A 20,395-nucleotide genomic window follows, 5' to 3' on the forward strand; every position below is an offset into this window, starting at 1 on the left:
GACAGCATTTTAGTTTGTTGTTGTTTTTTTTTCCTTTTTCCTTGAAGGGAAAGCCCATTTTAGAAGTTCCTTTTCAGTCCCCACCCCCCTTATTTCCTCTGAGGCAACCTTCCAGTACTATTTAGGAAGCCATGAGAACTTTCCCATTCTACTAGCCAACAGCAAGAGTACTTATGGGAAACGAATAGCTTGTTTTTTGTTTCCTTCTTGTTTCTTTCCTTTTTTCCTTCCCCTTTCTTTCCTGTTTTGGTTAAGACAGGGTCTACTGTGTTGCCCAGGCTGGCCTTGAACTTTTGCTCCTCCTCCTCCATCTCCTGAGAGCTAGATTATAGACATGTAACGCCGTGCCCAGCATATTTTAATTAAATTTTTTTTTATTTTATGTGTGAGTGTTTTGCCTACATGTATGTGTGTCTGTGTACCATGTTCCTGCCTGGTGCTTGAGGAGTCCAGAAGAAGGTGTCAGATCCACTGCAACTGGAGTTATAGACAGTTGTGAGCTGCCGTGTGGGCTCTGGGAACTGGATGCAGGTCCTCTGCAAGAGCAGTCAGTGTCCTTAACGTCTGTGTCATCTCTCCAGCCCCGAAGTTTAATTTTTATTATGGCTGAATCTGGCCCTGTCATCCAAGCTGGCTTTCAAGTCCTGGGCTCAAGTCATTCTGCCTCAGTTTCTCGTGTAGTTGCTGCGACAGGTGTGTGTCAAGATGAGTAAAACTGACCCGTGAGCTAAACATTTGAATTTACAAGTTATCTTGAAAGGACTGAGAAGACGGTTAAGGATCTGTCTTTGGGGCTGTGCATGGTGGATATGCCTTTAGCCCAGCTCTTAGGAGGCAGATGCTGATGGATCTCTGAGTTCAAGGCTAGCCTTGTTTACATAGTGAGTTCCAGACCAGCCAAGGCTATATAGCAAGATCCTGTCTCAAAAAACTCAAAACCAGAATGAAACCAAAGCAAAACAAAATCCTCAATGACAAAAAGAATTTGTCTTTGAAAACAGTGGCAGAACAGATGGTTTTCACTTAAGAATTCATAAGGAAAACACTCTCTCCACCATTGGAGATGCTGCTCCATGAATACTATCTAACATATGCTTTTGTCTCTGAAAAATGCTGCCAAAACAGGAAATACAGCATTTATAAGTACAGTATTATCCCATTGGGTGTAAATATGAAGCAACACTGTTTGGCCCTGTGGATGTGTTGCCCCAGCATAAGGATCAATACTTACCAGATCTGATGGTAGATTATATCAATGAGTGAAGCAAGAAATATGGCAAGCTATTAGTATCCTGAGAGGTATTTGATCAAGGTCAAGACCATTTTTGAAAAACACCTAAGGTGCTGGAGAGATGACACAGAGGTTAGGCGCACTTGGTGGCTCTTCCAGAGGACCTAGGTTCAGTTCCCAGCTGGTCACTCAAGTGTAACTCCAGCTCTAGGGAACAGACACCTGTTCTGTTCTCCATCAGCACTTGACACACTGGTATACGTGTACACACACACACACACACACACACACACACACACACACACACACACACATTAAAACCAGAATAACCCTAAATAAGAGTAGAGGGGGAGAACAGCAGATCAGTGTCAAAGATGGTTAGGAACTTGAAGAGTTAGGACTACAGGATGAGAGAAAGATCTGTTGTCAACCGTGCATCTGAAGATAAGTGCTAGAATTGATGAAGAGCCCCAAAATTCAGCATTCTCCCAATCAACCATCCACTAAACTAATGGGCAAATGAACAGACAATTCTCAAAAGAAAGATACAGATGGCCAGTAAATATTTGAAGGAAATGTTCAACATGAACATGCTGAGTTACCAGGGAAATGCCAATTAAAACTGCTTTCAAATTCTAACAGTCAGAACGACTGTCATCAAGAAAACAGGGAACAGATGCTAGGAAGACTGGAGAGGGATGCTGCTGGTGGGATATAAGCTGCAGCTGTTGCAGAAATCAGAATGGAGGTTCCTCCACCTGTAAGATAGGATGTCCAGCTGTCCAGTGCCAGGCCTCTACCTAAAGGAGTCTAAGCCAGAATGTCACACAGGGACCTGCACTTCCGTGACAACTGAAGTACTAGTCACAGCAGCCAAGTATGGAACCAACCTTGATGCCCATCAACAAATGAGTGGATTAAAAAAATGTGTACACACACACACACACACACACACACACGCACACGCACACGCACACACACACAATGTAGTTTTGTTCACCTGTTTAAAAAAATGAAATTATGTCATTTGTAGAAAAACCGATGGTCCAAAAGTCATCATGTTAAATGAAATAAGCCAGACTCAGAAGCCAAATACCATATTTTCTGTCCTAATCGAATCTAGGTTTTTATATTATATAGAAAACCTGAAATTTCAATTAAAGCCACATTTCCCAAGCTCCTTTGTCTGGTAGATGCTTGATTATGTACTGGGAAGATGAAAGAGGTTACCAGCATTTTAAGTTGTGAGGTTGAAAGAACAGGCAAAGGCTGAGCTGGCCCTGTCCTCGACCGAGTCTAGTTTGTGTGTGCCACACCTTGATTGTGTGCAGAGGAAGTTGCGTTGTGGTGCAGAAAGAGGTCTTCCTTTACTTGTTAGTGGAGTAGATGTTGTTACAGCCCCCTTGGAAAAGAATCTTGCAAAGTCTTTATTTAAAAACCAGCCTCGCACCTTTAATCCCCAGCACTTGGGAGGCAGAGGCAGGCAGATCGTTGAGTTCGAGGCCAGCCTGGTCTACAGAGCGAGTTCCACACAGAGAAACAAACAAAAGAAGCAGCCCTTGCCTGCTGGGGTTCCAGCTTCCTGGTAGAACACTTGACTGGCATGTGCAGGGGCCTGTGTTTCAGTCCCTCTAAAACCAAACTGACAAACAAAACCAACCCCTATAAAGTTCTGTTTATAAGGGTTCTTTTATGTTTGTGTGTGTAACGTGTGCAGACCAGAGTCCCACGTTGAGTGCCTTCTGCTTTATTATTTTTTAAAGATGCCGCTAGCTGGGGTGGCACACAGGAAGCAGAGGCAGGAGAATCTCTGAATTCAAGGCCAGCCTGTCTTACGTAGTGGGTTCCAGGGCAGTTAGGGCTACATAATGAAACCTTGTCTCAAAAATCAAACAAAAAAATGATTTTTTTTATGATTATGAGTGCTTGTTTGCATGTATTTGTGTGTCTTATGTATTCCTGGTATATGGAGCAGCCAGAAGAGGGCATAGGATGCCCTGGAAAGTGGAAGTATGGACAATTGTGAGAAGCCATGTTGATGCTGGGAACTGAATTTGGGACCTCTGGAAGAGCAGCCAGTGTTCTCCAGTGCCCGCTCCCGCCATTGGGTTTGTTTGTTTGTTTGTTTGTTTTTTAAAGACTTCCCTTTGAGCTTTTAAAAGGCAGTACCAAGAAAAAGAAAAGCTTTTAGTTAGTGTCGGATGGTCTTTATTCCTCACTGCCAAGGCACTGCATCTGAATGCTCTGCGTCCCTGTATTCCCAGCCTTCCAGCCGTGGCTCGGGCCGCACAGGCAGCCTTGTTAGGCTGTGAGAACGAAGGGTCTTCCCTGCGCCAGCCTGCGGGTCCTGCTCTTCATCCAGATGTGCACTCATCAGTGCTGGGCTGAGTCTATGATGGCGACCCCTGCGCTTTCCAGAGATGGTTATTGTTTCTGTTGTTTTCTCTGGGGTACTGTACCTTGTGAGCTCCAATTACCCCGAGCTGCCTATGTTCTCTGTTGTCCCTTCGCCTCTGAGACTGCTTGTCCTGTTAGCGTTCCCCTCACTGCTCTGAAGCCTAGCAGCTCTTGCCAGGCTCATAGGGGCAGTCACAGAGGTTCATCTCATTTTCATTTTGTTGGGATCACTGTTCTTATACTGTTGTTCAGTACCTAAAAATTGTTTTATACGTTTTGTTTGTTTACTTCTGTAGTTGAGAGAGTTACTGAACCCAGCTCTCCCCTCTTGACTGGCAGTCCATGTACTCAGGTATGAAAAGGAGAGGGAAGATGAGGCATGGGTGCAAACGGTTGCTAAACATTATCTTAAATTCATGAATAAGAACATTAACAAGTGTTCACATTGAACTTCATGTCCTGAAGTCCACAGTGTGACTTTTCAAATTTTAAAAATTATTAGTTGTTTTTAATTTGTTTATTTTCTGTCTCTGTCTATTTCTCTCTCTCTCTCTCTCTCTCTCTCTCTCTCTCTCTCTCTCTCTCTCTCTCTCTCTCTGTGTGTGTGTGTGTGTGTGTAGGCACACATGTGCCACAGTGTATATGTGGAAGTCGAGGACAGCTTTTTGAGTCAGTCCCTTTATTGGTGAAATTATTAAGGCCACTCCACGTAGTTAAAAGGAGATTTATTTAATGGTGTAACTTACAAATTAAAGGATAGGTAGGTCGTGGGGTCTGGGGAAGGTGTATTGCAGTCCAGCGGTGTTCTCTGGAGCTCTGCTTGGCCCACCTCCACCGTCCAGGGTCCCGGAACAGAGAGCGAGCGCTGGCCCATCCAGATCTCAGGTCTCCAGGTGCCTCCCTTGGTCCCGCCTTGTAGGCGTGACAGTTGCCGAAGTCTCAATGGGGGTTGGAACTTCCAGATCAAAGCTGGAATGGCTACCCACTACATCTCCCCCTTTTTGTCTAAATAAGAAACTTCTAACCTAATACAAGACTATATACAAAGGAATGGTTATCAAATATTGTCCAGGAATAATGAGGGATAATGACCTAGATAAGATGGAAGTACAACCAATGCAAACAATATCAAGCAAGAAACACATACTAAAGTCCAGAGAAGTCTAGAGCATAGGTAAATGGCATGTTACAAAGATCATTCCAAAAGGTGTCCTATCCTAAAGAACCTGAATCTAATGCTTAATATGTTCTATCTACTAAGTTATAACTATAACTGCTAGTCTTCAATCCCATCAAAGTTCTGAGAAAGAATATAATGGTACCTGAGATATGGTAGATGGATGCAAGCAACTTTCGGGAATCTTGCGAGAGTAGACCGAGACAGCTGGCAGCCTGGACAGTCACCTAATGTTTCTCAGCATTGTTGGTGCATTCAAATTGGCTACAGGCCTAAATTATCTGACAGACCATTTTCAGAAGCAGGAATTCTGAAAGACCATCTTACCCTGTCTTGGCAGAGTACAGTGGTCACTTTCCTTGTGTCCCGCTTGTCCAGAAAGGACAGCATTGCATTTGTACTGTCAGCCATTGAGGCAAGGGCAGTTCTTTCCCCAGTAGGCCATTTTGTGCCAAGAAGACAAACTTCCAAATGGAAATGTCTTAGAGGCCCAACATTCTCTAGGGATCAAATTGGTGCAGCCAGGAGCAATTGTGTCTCACGTCAACAGAATTCTAAGTTATTTAAATGCCATATTCTCTAGGTCTATGAAGTGTTTGAAGATTACCTGTCCATCTGACCTATGTATCTGTAAATCTGGATAACCTAACTAACGTAACTATAGAGATGACAAGCATAGGTGACTATAAATCTATAAGTCTTATCTACCGAAATAACCTAAGGACTAAGGCTTCACGTAAACAAGGTAAACAGTCTATAAGCAAATGTATGGTAAAGAATGATGACTTCAAAATTGTGAATATACAGAATATCCTAAACAGAAGTAGAACATACATAAAGTATGACAGATATAAATTTACATTTGTATCAATGTACAAATATTTCAAATAAGAGTAGAAATATATGTACATTATTAACAAATATAGTTCTGTATTTGTATCAATATACAAATTATCTTAAACAGGAATATAAAAATAGTTTACATTTGTATCAACATATAAGAATCCATAACAGTGCAAATTACAGTGCAAATTATCTAAGGCTGCTATTTTACTAAATTTGTTTACTAGTATATACAATAATCTACCACAATATCTTATACCTATCCATTCCATTTCTTCTTTTCCCTTTTCTCTCTTTTTTTTTTTAGAATACTGAATCTAATATTTTCTTCCACCCCCAACCCTATAACCATCATCCATAACCCTGAGAATTATGAAACCTAAGGGAGAAGGGGCGTCATTTTCTTAGAATTGCTTCCTGCTGTTTAGGGGGTGATGGTATCTCTGTTGGGTACTGTGAGAAAGCTCAGATAGTTAAATCTCAGTTAGACTAACTGTAGGTTAGTAGAGTAATGGGTAAGAGTGTCTGAAATTCTGTCAAGAAGTGTAGTATGATGATGATTACCATGGCATCATTCTGGATTGGGTAGAGTTGCTGTTGTTGGGGCCCCATCTTCCTTCTGGAGACTTCAGAGATTGCTATTGGAAAAACTTATTTGTTATCAAAATGGAAGGTTTGGATTTAAAGAGGACATAGCATGTAAGAAAGGATTCTGAGAAATCAAGAGTAAGCATGGAGACAATTAGAATCTAGAAGACAATGGTCCCTTTTTATTGGTTTCCTTCTGTCCCACACCAGAGGGCTCTTCTGATATGGGACTGAAGAATCTCTCAAACTTTTCTTTTAGCAATATGCTTGGGTTTAGAGAAGGAGTGAGCCAATTCCATCTCCAAAGCCAGCTTGGCTTATAATTGAATTGGAACCACCACTTTTCTAGATTGATAGAGAGATAGATGTTAGACAGTGAGATTTTACTGTGTGTAGATTGGTACCAATAGATTCTTTCTTTCTGCTGTAAACATCCGGATATCCAAGGCCTTATGATTTTTGGAAGATGGGTATTTCCATTATCCTGGAAAGACAAAAACAGAACCCTACCCCAACCTTGATTGTTAAATTTTTCTTACAGCTTGTAGAGATGTCACATTGGTGGATGATCTTTTACTTCTCCTCATCAAGGGGTTTTTCCTGTTCGAATCGAATTTTTATTAATTTTGTTGGTATCCATAGCTTTTCTTCTCCTGCAGAAACAAAGGCAAAACCCCTTCCCCAACGTAGAACATATCCAGGTTTCCATTCTGAGGTCAGCACATCCTTGAAATAAACCAGTTGGTTTAGCTCAGGAGTTTTGTCTGTCGTCCAATGTCTCTCCGCAGCTGTTGTTCCTTTCTCATCAGCATTGAGAAAAGTCAAGGTTAATAAAGCACTATGCAATCTATTTCTAGGAGTCATTGTTACCTGTTGCTGTTTATTTAGCATATCCTTTAAAGTTCGATTGGATATTTCTATGACTGCTTGGCCTGTGGGATTGTGTGGTATACTTGTAGCATGCTTTATATTGTAATAAGCAAAGAATTGTCTCATTTTATTGGAGACATATGCTGGGGCATTGTCTGTCTTAATTTGTACAGGTATTCCCATGATGGCCATAACTTCTAATAGGTGTGTAATCACAGAATCAGCCTTTTCAGAACTCATAGGAGTTGCCCATTGAATCCTGAATAGGTGTCAATGGTATGATGTACATACTTTAATCTTCCAAATTCTGCAAAATGAAACACATCCATCTGCCAAATTTCATTTCTTTGTATACCTTTTCGATTGCTCCCTGCAGGTAATGGAAGTTGGTTATAGATGGAACAAGTAGGACATTTTTTCACAATATCCTTAGCCTCTTGCCAAGTGATGGAGAAATCCTTCTTCAAACCTTTGCTATTTACATGGTATTTCTTATGAAATTCTGAAGCTTCTAGCACATTACCTATTAGTAACTGATCAATCTCATCATTACCTTGTGCTAGAGGTCCTGGCAGACCTGTATGGGATCTGATATGTGTTATATATATAGGATGTTCCCTTTTTCTGATGATTTCCTGCAATTGTATGAATAATGAAGTTAATTCTGTATTATCAGGAATAAATTCAGCAGTTTCAATATGTAAAACAACTCTCTCTGCATATTGAGAGTCAGTGACTATATTGAGGGATTCTGTGAAGTCCATCAGTACCATAAGAATGCCATACAGTTCTGCCTTTTGTAAAGAGCTGTATGGACTTTGTACCACTTTACTTAAGTCTCCTGATTTATATCCTGCTTTCCCTGATTTATTTGCATCAGTATAGAATGTGAGGACTCCAGAAATTGGCTTTTGTCGTACAATGTGAGGAAGGACCCATTCAGTCTTCTTTATGAATTCTATTCTCTTGCTTTTGGGATAGTGGTTGTTAATCTCTCCCAAAAAGTTACTGCAGGCTCTCTGCCAGTATTATTATCTTTCCATAGTGATGAAATTTCCTCATTAGTTAAAGGTACTACAATTTCTGCTGGGTCCGTTCCTGTCAACTGGTGAAGTCTTAGTTTACCTTTTTGAATCAAATCAGAGATCTTTTCTATATAAGTCTTTAATTTCTTGTTTGGTTTACGTGGTAGGACTATCCATTCCAATATAATATCTTCCCTCTGCATCAAAATGCCTGTTGGGGAATGTCTGGAGGGGAATATGCATTTAAGTTCTGGATCCACACGATCCACATGTGCTTCTCGAATTGTCTTTTCTACTAGAGCCAATTCCTTCTCAGCTTCGGCTGATAATTCTCTTGGACTATTTAATTCTTTGTCCCCTTCTAGAGTATTAGCCAAATTCTGCAGTCCATCTTTGGGTATTCCCATGATACCCAGTAAGTTGGAAATGCTTCCTAATAACTTTTGAAAATCATTAAGAGTCTTCAATCGATCTCTCCTTAGTTGTACCTTTTGGGGTCTAATTATTTGTAGCTCTATCTTATATCCTAAGTAATTAATAGAATCTCCTCTTTGTATTTTTTCAGGAGCAATTTGCAGTCCCCAGCGAGGCAAAACTTTTTTTCACTTCTTCAAACATGCTTTCATGTATCTAACTTTGGATCAGCTAATAGGATATCATCCATATAGTGATAAATTATGGATTGTGGAAACTTTACACGAATTATCTCCAATGGTTTCTGCACAAAGTATTGGCACAAAGTAGGGCTGTTTAACATTCCCTGTGGGAGGACCTTCCATTGATATCTCTTGACTGGCTGAGAATTGTTATAATTAGGTACTGTGAAGGCAAATTTTTCTCTATCATTTTCTTGTAAGGGTATGGTAAAGAAACAGTCTTTTAAGTCAATAACTATTATAGGCCATTCTTTAGGTAGCAGAGAGGGCAAGGGCATCCCAGTCTGTAGGGAGCCCATTGACTGAATTACTTTATTAATAGCTCTCAGATCTGTCAATATTCTCCAATTACCAGACTTTTTTCAAATAACAAATACAGGAGAATTCCAAGGGCTGGTAGATTCTTCAATGTGTTGAGTATTTAACTGCTCTTGAACCAGCTGTTCTAAAGCTTGTAGCTTCTCTTTTGTCAAAGACCATTGTCCAACCCAGACAGGTTTATTAGTTAGCCATTTTAAAGGTAAGGCAGTTGGTACTTCTGAGAGTTCAACAGCAGTCGTGCTCTTGTTTGTGAACAGCCTGAATGGTTGGTGCCTGATTTTTATAGCATGTCATGATATTATTCCTAGAAACATGCATTGGTCTGTATTCCTTTTCTGAAAGTGTAGGAATTTTAATCTGGGTATTCCACTGTTGTAACAGATCTCGGCCCCAAAGATTTACCGCTACATTTGCTACATACGGCTTCAGCCTTCCTCTCTGTCCTTCTGGCCCTATGCATTCAACCCATCTTGAACTCTGTTTTATTTGTGATAGGGTGCCAATCCCTAAAAGTTGGACATCTACCTCTTGAAGAGGCCAATTCGGATGCCATGATTTTGGTGTAATTATAATCACATCTGCACCTGTGTCTACCAGTCCCTCCATAACCAGGCCATTAATTTGAATTCTAAGCTTTGGTCTTTGTTCATTTATGGAAGTCTGCCAAAATATTTGTTTTATAGTGTTCTTTGTAAACTGTGATCCACCCATCAGAGCTGTTTTATCATCCATTGCAGTATCGGTTTTTACATTAGGCATTGGTTTATTCAGTTGTCTTGGAGAGGAATTTCTTCCACAGTGGCTGGGAATGTTCGTACTACATTTGATTTGGGGGCCTGCAAGAGGCCCCTGAGGCGTTTCCCGCCAGTAAAGGGTTGCCTCGTATATCTATTTTTGATCTGCACTCACTGGTCCAATGTCGGCCTTTGCCACACCTTCTACATAATCCGGGAGGTGGTTGGGGTCTCCTGTTTAGGCTATTCCTAAAAGGAGTATTACTTCTAGGAATACCTCACGTACAGTTTTTACTTATATGACCTGGTGTACCACATTTAAAACATTTGGTAACACGGGGCCTTCTTTCACCTCTGGGATTTGTCTCTCCTATCCAAGCCTCATTACTGTAGTTATGAGACTCAACACCATTAGTATACTGAATCCATTCTTCCAAAGTAGCTGATCTGATCTTTAATGGTGTAAGTATTCTTCTGCATTCTGCATTAGCATTGTCGAATGCCAAGGACTCAGTTAATACTTTTCTTAATTCTTTATCTGATACAGCTTTTGTTATAGCTGTGTTCAGCCTTTGTAAAAAATCGGTGAAGGGTTCGTGCGGTCCCTGAAATATCTTTGTGTATACCTCAGTTGATTTTCCAGGTTCTGGAATTTTTTCCCAAGCATTTAGAGCTGCTGTACGGCATAGGGATATTGTATGCTCATCATAAGTGGCTTGTACATTCCTGTCAGCGAACCATCCCTCACCAAGTATTTGATCTTGGGAGATCACAAAACCTCTGAGTTTACTTTGTTGTTCTAAATTTCTTGCCTCTTCTCTCAACCAGCTTTTCCACTGTAGCTGCTGGCTATATTCTAGAACAGCTGAAATTAACTGATGCCAGTCATCTGGGATGATTCTATGTGAGGTAGACCACGAATTTAACATCTGTTTTACGTATGTGGAGTGTATCCCATAAGTAACTACTGCTTCCTTTATATTTTTAAAGTCCCTTGTTGAATTGGTTGTAATGTATATGTATCATATGGCTCGGGGTGTGTGTCATCCGCTGGCTTCTCATGGATGATAACAGGATAAGCCATTGTATGAGAGCCATTTGGAGATGTTACAACCTCCATGGTCTTGCCCTTCTGCTTATTAGGTCCCTTGTCATGTTTACTGAGAGTTTCTTCTAAGGCTTGCAAACGAGCACCTAGGGTCTGTTCTAGGGAGTGAACCTCCTCTCTGGCAAGGGACTCCAGATTTCTTATGGAATCATAGAAGTTTTTATGTTCCTCAGAAACACGATTCCATGGACCTTATCTTATCAATTAATGATAACCTTTCTTCCTTATATAGTGTCTGGAGAGTTAGTGTTCTGTCCATTAAATATTCACATTTATTATCAATAAGATCAATTTTCGGTACAGGCCTGTTTTGTAAATCCTGATCAGCAGATTCCAGAGAAAGAATCTTTTTCTGTAAGTTTTCATTGCTATCTTTTAAAGCAGATTCCAGAGAGAATTTTTCTGTAAGCTTTCATTGCTATCTTTGAAAGCCTGTAAATCCTGGTTAGCAGATTCCAGAGTGAGAATCTTTTTCTGTAAGCCTTCATTGCTATCTCTTAAAGCCTGTATCAGTCCCAATAATGACTCATCTTTGTTCTTGTTATTAAACCAGTGTTTGAACACTGTGTGAATTATTACGATGAATGCGAAAATGGTACAGGCCAAATATGCCTTAGGAAGGTTGTATATTTCCAGGAAGATGTCATTCATCATACAGGCAAAAAGGTTTTCAAATTCTTGTGAGGTAATGTTGTCAGCCATATTACAAGAATTACTCAAAATTTGTTAGTCAATTTTAAGGTGTAAAATTATCAAGTACTTTTACTTGAAACAATATACTTACCTTTCTTGGTTTTCGGGGGGTGTAGTAGCACTTTTCAGCCAGCAGGTGACGTTGGTACAGCTCCAAAGCAGGGCCTGCTGGTGATCTTGGCTGACTGCAGCTCACTGGAGTCAAGATGGCGGGAGCCAGAGCCAGCGCCGGCACTCAGGAAGCCGGGGAGTGCCTCTTTCGCTGGTCTTGGGGCTAAGAACCGTGAAGGCGTTCCCTGGTTATATGGAACTTTGCAGGCGGGTTTAGGTACCCGCTAGCCAGGGAGGAGGCTGAGGGTGGGAGCCACCCAGGCCTTTGGAATTTGCCCCATGTGAGCGCCAGATATTGGTGAAATTATTAAGGCCACTCCACGTAGTTAAAAGGAGATTTATTTAATGGCGTAACTTACAAGTTAAGGGATAGGTGGGTCGCGGGGTCTGGGGAAGGTGTATCGCAGTCCAGCAGTGTTCTCTGGAGCTCTGCTTGGCCCACCTTCACCGTCCAAGGTCCCGGAACCGAGAGAGAGCGCCACCCATCCAGAGCTCAGGTCTCCAGGCCCTCTCTTGGCCCCGCCTTGTAGGCGTGACAGTTGCTGAAGTCTCAATGGGGGTTGGAACTTCCAGATCAAAGCTGGAATGGCTACCCACTACAGTCCTCCCCTTCCTTCTCACTGAGACAGGTTCTCTCTGGTTGATAAGACCCTATTGCTGTAGACACCACATAAACTTGAGTCATAGAACATGGAGAGAGCCAGGCGGTGGTGGCGCACGCCTTTAATCCCAGCACTCGGGAGGCAGAGGCAGGCGGATCTCTGTGAGTTCGAGGCCAGCCTGGGCTACAGAGTGAGTTCCAGGAAAGGCGCAAAACTCTACAGAGAAACCCTGTCTCAAAAAACCAAAAAAACAAACAAACAAACAAAAAGAACATGGAGAGATGCTCCAGTACCTACATGGATGCTTCATCGGCTTTCCGCCTGTTGGAAGCTCCTGTACATGCTACCGAAGGAGAAAAGCATCAGTCTTACCCAGCTGTGAACTGTATGAGCGATAGCCTGGCAAGACATGCCCACCAGTGAAGTTGTCGCATGAACGTTGTGAAAGTACCAATTTCTTTCTGACTGAATTGAAGGCTCTTTCCACAAGATGAATCTCATAAGGTTCCATTATTGGGACAAAGAACCTCTTGCTAGATAGTCGTGGGCCCTTGGTGCCTCTGACCATTCTTTGCAGGGCGACTGTGTATATTCCTTATTTCATCGTTTGCTTTAATCATTTTTAGCTTGTTAGCATTTTGTAATTAATTTTTGGGTCACTTTTCCTGTAGGTATTGCCTAATTTGGAAAACCTTGAAAAACGGACAGAATTGTAAGAAAATGACGGCTTTTCGAAATCATTGTCCACATTTGGATTCAGTTGGTGAAATAACAAAAGAGGATTTGATACAAAAATCTCATGTAAGTTATATAGTAATTGTCCTTAAAAAACCATACTCACTTTTCTCTTTAATACATATTTAAGTATATTAATAGAATACTCTGTGTCATATATAAAAATGTATGTTGTTATAGTGACCCGTTTATGTTTTTGCCAACATAGCAAATATCTCCTGTGTTTACTTTCCCAGGGTGCTTGTCAGGACTGCAAAGTCAGAGGACCCAATCTGTGGGCATGCCTGGAGGTACGCATAGATAAGTTTTTCTTAAAAAGTTTGCTACTGTAAATTTATACATATTAATAACAGTTTTTGATGCATACAAGAATTTTATGTGAGTATACTTTTAAAACATAATAACAACAATTATTAAGGTTCAAACTGGATGGATTTTAATTGAAGTATGCTTGTAGAGTCTTTAGTAAACTACTCAGATATTTTTATGCTCACTTTTTATTGAAGGTGAGATAACCCAGTTTTGAAATACTTAGTCTGGTCTTTGTGCTTGATACCTTTTAGCTATATTATCTAACTATGGAAAGTAATTTAATCATTGAATTAAAACATAAAATCAAAACTTAAGTGTAAGTATTATTGTAATGGTATTTGTAAACTTAATGCATCTGTGATAAAATACTTTCCTTCTTATTTATAGAACAGGTGTTCCTATGTTGGCTGTGGCGAATCCCAAGTAGATCACAGCACCATACACTCACAGGTATGTATGTAGTTATTGGATACAGGGCGATTGTTGGTACTGGGAATGGGTCCAGGACTGTGCATATGCCAAGCTTGCACTTTATCACTGAGCTAAATTCTGGCCTTGCAAGGAAACTGTCAGAAGAGCTTGAAGGAAAGGAGAGTCAATAGAACATTAGTTCAGTTGCACCTGGAGTTGTGAGGTGTTTGTGATCTGGTCTAGCTGTGTGTCACCTAGCCTGTCCTAGAATTTGGAGTCCTCCCTGGGTCTCCTATATGTCACACTGCAGATGTGTGACACCACACCAGCCTAGAGTTTTTGCTTTTTAGAAAATGTGTAAGCTAAAACTTTGCTTATTCTCAGTGAAAGGTTGGGGGCAGGGTTGGTAAGAAAATTGGTATTAATACATGACTGTAGTTGAGTGTTGATAAAAGAAGTATACATGGGTGTGTGTGGAGGCTGTAGGTGTAGTATTAGATTGTGGGGGCTGAAGTTAGTGGAGATGTGTAGGTTTCTGTTTGTTTTAAAATTTAATTAATTTTTATTAGTGTGTGTGTCAGAGGCATGTGTGTGCCACAGCATGCGTGGAGATCAGGACAAGTTTTGGGAGTTGGCTCTGACCTTCCTCAGTAGGCTGTAGGTTTGGACTCAGATCATCAAGCTTGTACCAGGTGCCTTTTCCTGCTGCGCTGTCTTCTGACCCGGTCCTTTCCCTGGATTGATTGCCTGGCTCCCTCCCTGCCTTGTGTTCCAACTCCTGCCCTGTTCTTGCTCCCCACACCGCTCGGACTGGAGGGCCCTTTACACTGCTCCAGTTGTGCGGTGTGCCCATGTGACTCTGACATGAATCTTCAGTAGTTCTAGGTAGCTCTTCCATTCTAAACTCCAAGTTTCTCTAACGAATGCTATCTTAAGATGCCCATTGATAATCTGCAGCAACTAGTCTCAACCAAGTTTCCTCATGAGGTTGAATTAAGCTCAAATATTTGAAGCCCCAAGGCAGCATTATACACAGTTTCCTCCCCTGTGCATTTTCTAAGGCCCTCCCTTAGTAAACTGAGAAATTAGACAGTCCTATCTTGTACATTCCGTAGGGCTAAGCCCTCACACAGAGCTCCCTTTGGGAAAGACTATCAACTAATCTAAAAGCTTATTTTTACTATTGCTTGAGTTCTATTTTGCTTCCACTTAAATAATGTATGTTCTTTTGTAGTTCCATTTTCCTGGATTAAAACAAATAAACACTCCCCAGCTCCCTGAAAAAAGCCTCATGTAGTCCAGGCTGGGCTTAGGTTTTTTGTGTAGTGGAGTTTGACCTTGAACACATGATCATTTGGCTGCTATGTTTTCCAGGAGTGTCATTGGACTGGCTTGCTCACCATTTCCTTCTATTCTTGTCTGCTAATTGTAGAGCTGAGGAGCTTCCCACTGTTGTGTTTATCTTTGTCTTATGAATGAGAGGAAACAGATGCTAGAGTAACTTGTAGAGTAGTTAGGTGGTGTTACTATGTAAGATCTTAGAGATAATCTATACAGTGTTGGATGTGTGTATGTGTGTGCTCTAGATTAGATCTTCGGAGTAGATTTGCTCAGCAGAGGCTGCTGGTTCATGCGGGCTTCCTTTGCATTTTCAAGGAAATTTAATGGCAGCTCCCTTTCCCTCCTGTGAACTGTGTAGGAGACAAAGCATCATCTGACTGTGAACCTCACCACTCTTCGAGTATGGTGTTATGCTTGCAGCAAAGAAGTGTTTTTGGATAGAAAATTAGGAACTCCTCCTCCATTGCCTCACGTAAGACAACCTCAGCAAACACAGGAGAACAGTGTCCAGGTAATCTGAGCTTAGATAATGTATGTTCAGAAAATCACTTCAGAATTTGTCACGCAGTCGGGATCTACAAAGCAAGCCTGTGCGCCTTACTTGTGCTTCCAGAGCTTCTGCGCTGTGCCCAGATGAAGCACTCATGCCTCGCTTTGTTCTCTTTTAGCATAGAATGAATGGGAGGTGAGGGTGGAATTTGAGGTGGAAAACACCTATGAATTGAAAATCTCTTTAAGAAAAGTTTGAAAGGGATATCCTGTGCCAGGGATGAGGTTTTCATTAATAACTCATGCAGAGTGCCTGTGTTCAAGTTTGTTTAATTTTTTTTTTAAATTAGCTTACAAAGTAGTAAGTTTCCATGCAGCTTTTTGTAAATACTTCTTTTTCTTCTGCAAACCTGAGTCTAGGAAGAGGGTAGGACTCCTTAGCAGCTGGTGTGAATACAGCCCCTTTCCTGTTCTCTCCCTTGGCAGCCTCTTACTTGCTGTTAACACTGAAAACTAGTAGAGATGCTAAAACTTAGCAACAGTATTAACTTTCTCCTTTGGGCCAAGAGATTTAACAAACAAGTTTGCAAAGATGGATGACTCTTGTTTACAGAAGTCTGTGCTCTGTGTATTGTTACATGTTGTATGACAAGCACTTCAGTGCCAGAGAAACAGTGGGTCTGTTGGTGGGTTCATCTGTCATGTCCAGTGGGTCTGTGGATGGGCTCATCTATTGCATCCTTTGTATCTGTAGAAGTTACAGAGATCAGAAAAGACAAGGCATGTCACTAATTTAGGTAAAATTAATTCTTGAGCTTAAATTCGGAAGTGCCATTTATAAAATGTTTTTTGGGGGACTGGAAAAGTGCCTCTGGTTAAGAGCGCATACTGCTCTTGCAGAGGACTTGAATTTGGTTCATAGCACCTATACTGGGTGACTCAAAACTGCCTGTAACTCCAGCTCCAGGGGATCTGGCCTTCTCTGCAGCTGTACTCACATGTACATATGCTCACATAGATCTATAAATACGTAATTAAAAATAAAAAGGCATGTTTTTGTAGATACTTGTTTTCTCCAAAATATAAATGTAAATTTTATAATAATTGCTATTTCATAAATTCTTAGGGCTCTATCTTTATCATTGTTATGTTTACTTTATTTTTTAATTTTTAAAATTATTTGGATGTGTGTCCATGTGAGGGTGTGTGCACGTGTAAGTGCAGATGCCATAGGAGTCCAGAAGAGGTGTTGGACCCCCAAGAGCTGGAGTACAGGCAGTTTCGAGCCACCTGATGTAGGTGCAGGGATCGACTTAGGGTCATTTTGCTCTTAGCACGAAGTTGTCTTTCCATTCTGCTGTTATAGTTGGTTTCTGAGCAGGGTCTCATGTGGCCCAGGCTGGCCTCTAACTTATTACCAGCCAGGACTGCCTTTGCCTCTTGAGTGCTGGGGTCACCAGCACGTGCCGCCATGCTGGCCAGTTTCTGTTGTTAAGATAATACCTTTTCACACTTGTGCAGTGTAGATGTTATGTAAGTTAAAATTAAAGTGTGTTTTGATATTATAAGACTTTATTCAAGTGTGTTATATCTTTTTGTTATTAAGGATTTTAAAATACCCAGCAATACAACATTGAAAACCCCTCTGGTTGCTGTATTTGAAGATCTGGATATAGAAGTGGACGAAGAAGATGAGCTGAAGGCAAGAGGTAAAGACTCCTGTGTGGCATTGCCACTCCGTTAGGAAGCCCCACACGAGAAGTTCAAAATCTAAAGCTTTGAGAGTTCAGAACAGATTCGGAGGTTTGACCCGTAAACTCTCGTTCGCAGGCCCTGCACACTTGGTTTGTCCGGTGTTGGTTTCACAACTGGATGCCACCTTTTGCTAGTCTTGCCTTTTGGGAGCCCTTTGCTCTCAGCCAGTGATGGGGTTTCTGGGGAATGGGAAGGTACTGCCTTAGCAGGCAGTCTGAGGGAAGCGAGACAGGGGAGCCTGTAATCCAAGCACTCAGGAGGTTGAGGTCAGCCCTAAGCCACTCTGTTTTCCTCCTACCCTCCCAAAACAAACAAAACAACAGAATAGCATTTCTTTTTTTTTTTTTTTTTTTTGGTTTTTCGAGACAAGGTTTCTCTGTGTAGCTTTGCGCCTTTCCTGGAACTCACTTGGTAGTCCAGGCTGGCCTCGAACTCACAGAGATCCGCCTGCCTCTGCCTCCCGAGTGCTGGGATTAAAGGCGTGCGCCACCACTGCCCGGCCAGAATAGCATTTTCATTCATTTGGAAAGAGAATCAGGAGATTCCAGTGGGCCTTTTGCCCTATTCATTCAACTTTCAACCCCTAGATTGTGAGACACTCCATCAGAATTTCCCATATTTTTAAGGCTTAGAATCTTTAATATGAACCTTGAATTTTCTGCTAGTTCTTGGAACACAGGGGTTATATACATAGTAGATAAGTACATTTCCACTGAACTACATTATTAGCCCTAGAATTATATTTATTTTTTTAGGATTGTTGTGTTTTTGCTTTGCGTTTTGAGACAGGGTCTCTCTGTTATGTATCCCTGGTTGTCCTGGAACTTGCTATTTAGACCAAGCTGACCTTGAACTCACAAAGATCCACTTGCCTCTGCCTCCTGAGTGCTAGGATTAAAGGCATGAGCCACCATGACTGGCTTATAATTCTTTTTGGAAATATTTGTGTGTGTGTGTGTGTGTGTGTGTGTGTGTGTGTGTGTGTGTGTGTATTGGGATTTGATCTCAGGGGCTCAAAAATGTTGAGTATGTACTTTGCCTCTGAGTTAACATCCACACTGACTGTTTTCTCTTTGAATGATGAGATAAAATAAAAAAGTACAGCCCATGGGAAGGGAGGAGCTGCTAGGAGGTTTAGCATCAATATCAGGCCAACTTCCCACTTGGGCTTTGGTAGGAATGAAAATTGTAATCTTAACTCAAATTATTTTAAAGAATGTATTCCTAAGCCAGGAGTAGTGGCACACAGTTTTAATACAAGCACTTGGAAAGCAGAGGCAGGCCAGCCTGGTCTACATAGTGAGTTCTAGGACAGCCAGTGCTATATAGTGAGAACTTGGTCATCTCCTCCTCCCAGCCCCCCCCCCCCCCCCGTTAAAAACCCCGCCCCCCCCCAAAAAAACAACCAAAAAAAATGACTTTTCATTATATAACAGTAGGAAAGGGTTTTATTTTTTTTTTTTTTTTTTTTTTTATTTTTTTTTTTTTTTCGATTTTTCGAGACAGGGTTTCTCTGTGTAGTTTTGCACCTTTCCTGGAACTCACTTTGTAGACCAGGCTGGCCTCGAACTCACAGAGATCCACCTGCCTCTGCCTCCCGAGTGCTGGGATTAAAGGCGTGCGCCACCACCGCCCGGCTTGTTTGTTTTTTTTAAGTGCAGATTTTTGAGGTTAAATTAACAAATCTTTGAATTTATCTAAAGTTTACAAATTTGCATGGTGAAAGATTTTCAAGAGCATGGCCTCTGAGTTATTCAGACTGTTGCCGTGTATTTCCATGTTTTGTTAGTATTCTTTCTTGTCAGGGGTGGGGGGTGGGGGGGCATGCTCGTGTGTGTGTGTGTGTGTGTGTGTGTGTGTGTGTGTGCGTGTGCGTGTGCGTGTGTGTGTGTGTTCAGGGCTGTGTACACATTATGCACATGCTCTACTAGTGAGCTATTTTTAACCCATTTCTATAGCTTTAACATTTGAAGTTGCTGTTTTCAATAAACACCCAGAAAATTGTGTCATTTGTGTCTTATTGAATGATGACTTGATTTGTTCTTCATAGGCCTTACAGGTTTGAAAAACATTGGAAACACTTGTTATATGAACGCAGCTCTCCAGGCTCTTTCCAACTGGTGAGTAGTGAGACCAGTACACATTTTGCTTAACTTGTTGCTGCAGTAGCTGACTAACTCCCAGAGCAGAGAGGCAGGAACCTGGGTGAGGGCACCTGTGGGTTGCTGTGCATGCAACTAAGTTTATTATTTTGTTTTCTTTTGAACGTGTCTTATTTTAGCCCAGGCTGGCCTGGAACTCTATAGCTGAGGATAACCTTGAATTCCTGATCCTTTTGTACCAGTTTTCCTTCCTTCTTTCTTTTTTTTTTTTTTAAAGATTTATTTATTTATTATGTACACAGAAGAGGGTGCCAGATCTCATTACAGATGGTTGTGAGCCACCATGTGGGTGCTGGGAATTGAACTCAGGACCTCTGGAAGAATAGTCGGTGCTCTTAACCTCTGAGCCATCTCTCCAGCCCACCAGTTTTCAAGTACTGGGATTACAGGCATCTATAAACATACCCAGTTTATGCCTGTAGTTTTCTAAGACAGATGATCCTGGTTTAGACTTCCAGGAATATGTCCTTGGGCAAAGTATTTGTGTTGTTCTTTGCAGGGTAGTGAAGTAGCCTGTCTTAGAGCACTGGTTGCCATGTGGACAGTGGGCTGTAGGAGATTATAGGAAAAAGTATAATTTGGAAAAATAGAAAACTTGCAGTAATCTAGGTAAGAAATAATGGTGACTTGTACAATCTTGGAGTGCATGAATTGGAGACATTTGTTAGGAGATGGTTGCTAGGATATGGTTAGAGTAAATGGGGAAAGGAGGAGATAGGAAGTTTAGTAAAGGACTCGTATGATGAAGGAACTTTTTATTTCACGTGTCCGAGTGTTTTGCCTGCATGTGTGCCGGCCGGTGCACCGTGCGTATGCCTAGTGCTCAGAGTACGA

At 41.4% G+C, this 20,395-nt stretch overlaps 1 protein-coding gene across 3 annotated transcripts in view; it reads left to right on the forward strand.

Moving 5' to 3' along the window:
* Usp33 (ubiquitin specific peptidase 33) overlaps positions 1-20,395 on the forward strand; it is a 67,820-nt gene that overhangs the window by 14,308 nt on the left and 33,117 nt on the right. For all 3 annotated transcript variants that reach the window (XM_052730973.1, XM_052730972.1, XM_052730971.1), the window contains exons 2-7: positions 13,028-13,157; positions 13,328-13,381; positions 13,791-13,853; positions 15,514-15,666; positions 17,251-17,353; positions 19,450-19,519. In XM_052730973.1, coding sequence (XP_052586933.1) covers positions 13,077-13,157; positions 13,328-13,381; positions 13,791-13,853; positions 15,514-15,666; positions 17,251-17,353; positions 19,450-19,519 — 524 coding nt within the window. In that variant the 5' untranslated portion in view covers positions 13,028-13,076. The remainder of the gene's footprint in view (positions 1-13,027; positions 13,158-13,327; positions 13,382-13,790; positions 13,854-15,513; positions 15,667-17,250; positions 17,354-19,449; positions 19,520-20,395) is intronic.

Source organism: Peromyscus californicus, unplaced genomic scaffold (assembly GCF_007827085.1).
Source record: "Peromyscus californicus insignis strain IS unplaced genomic scaffold, ASM782708v3 Scaffold_9__1_contigs__length_137607984, whole genome shotgun sequence".
In the NCBI taxonomy this organism is placed as follows: domain Eukaryota; kingdom Metazoa; phylum Chordata; class Mammalia; order Rodentia; family Cricetidae; genus Peromyscus; species Peromyscus californicus.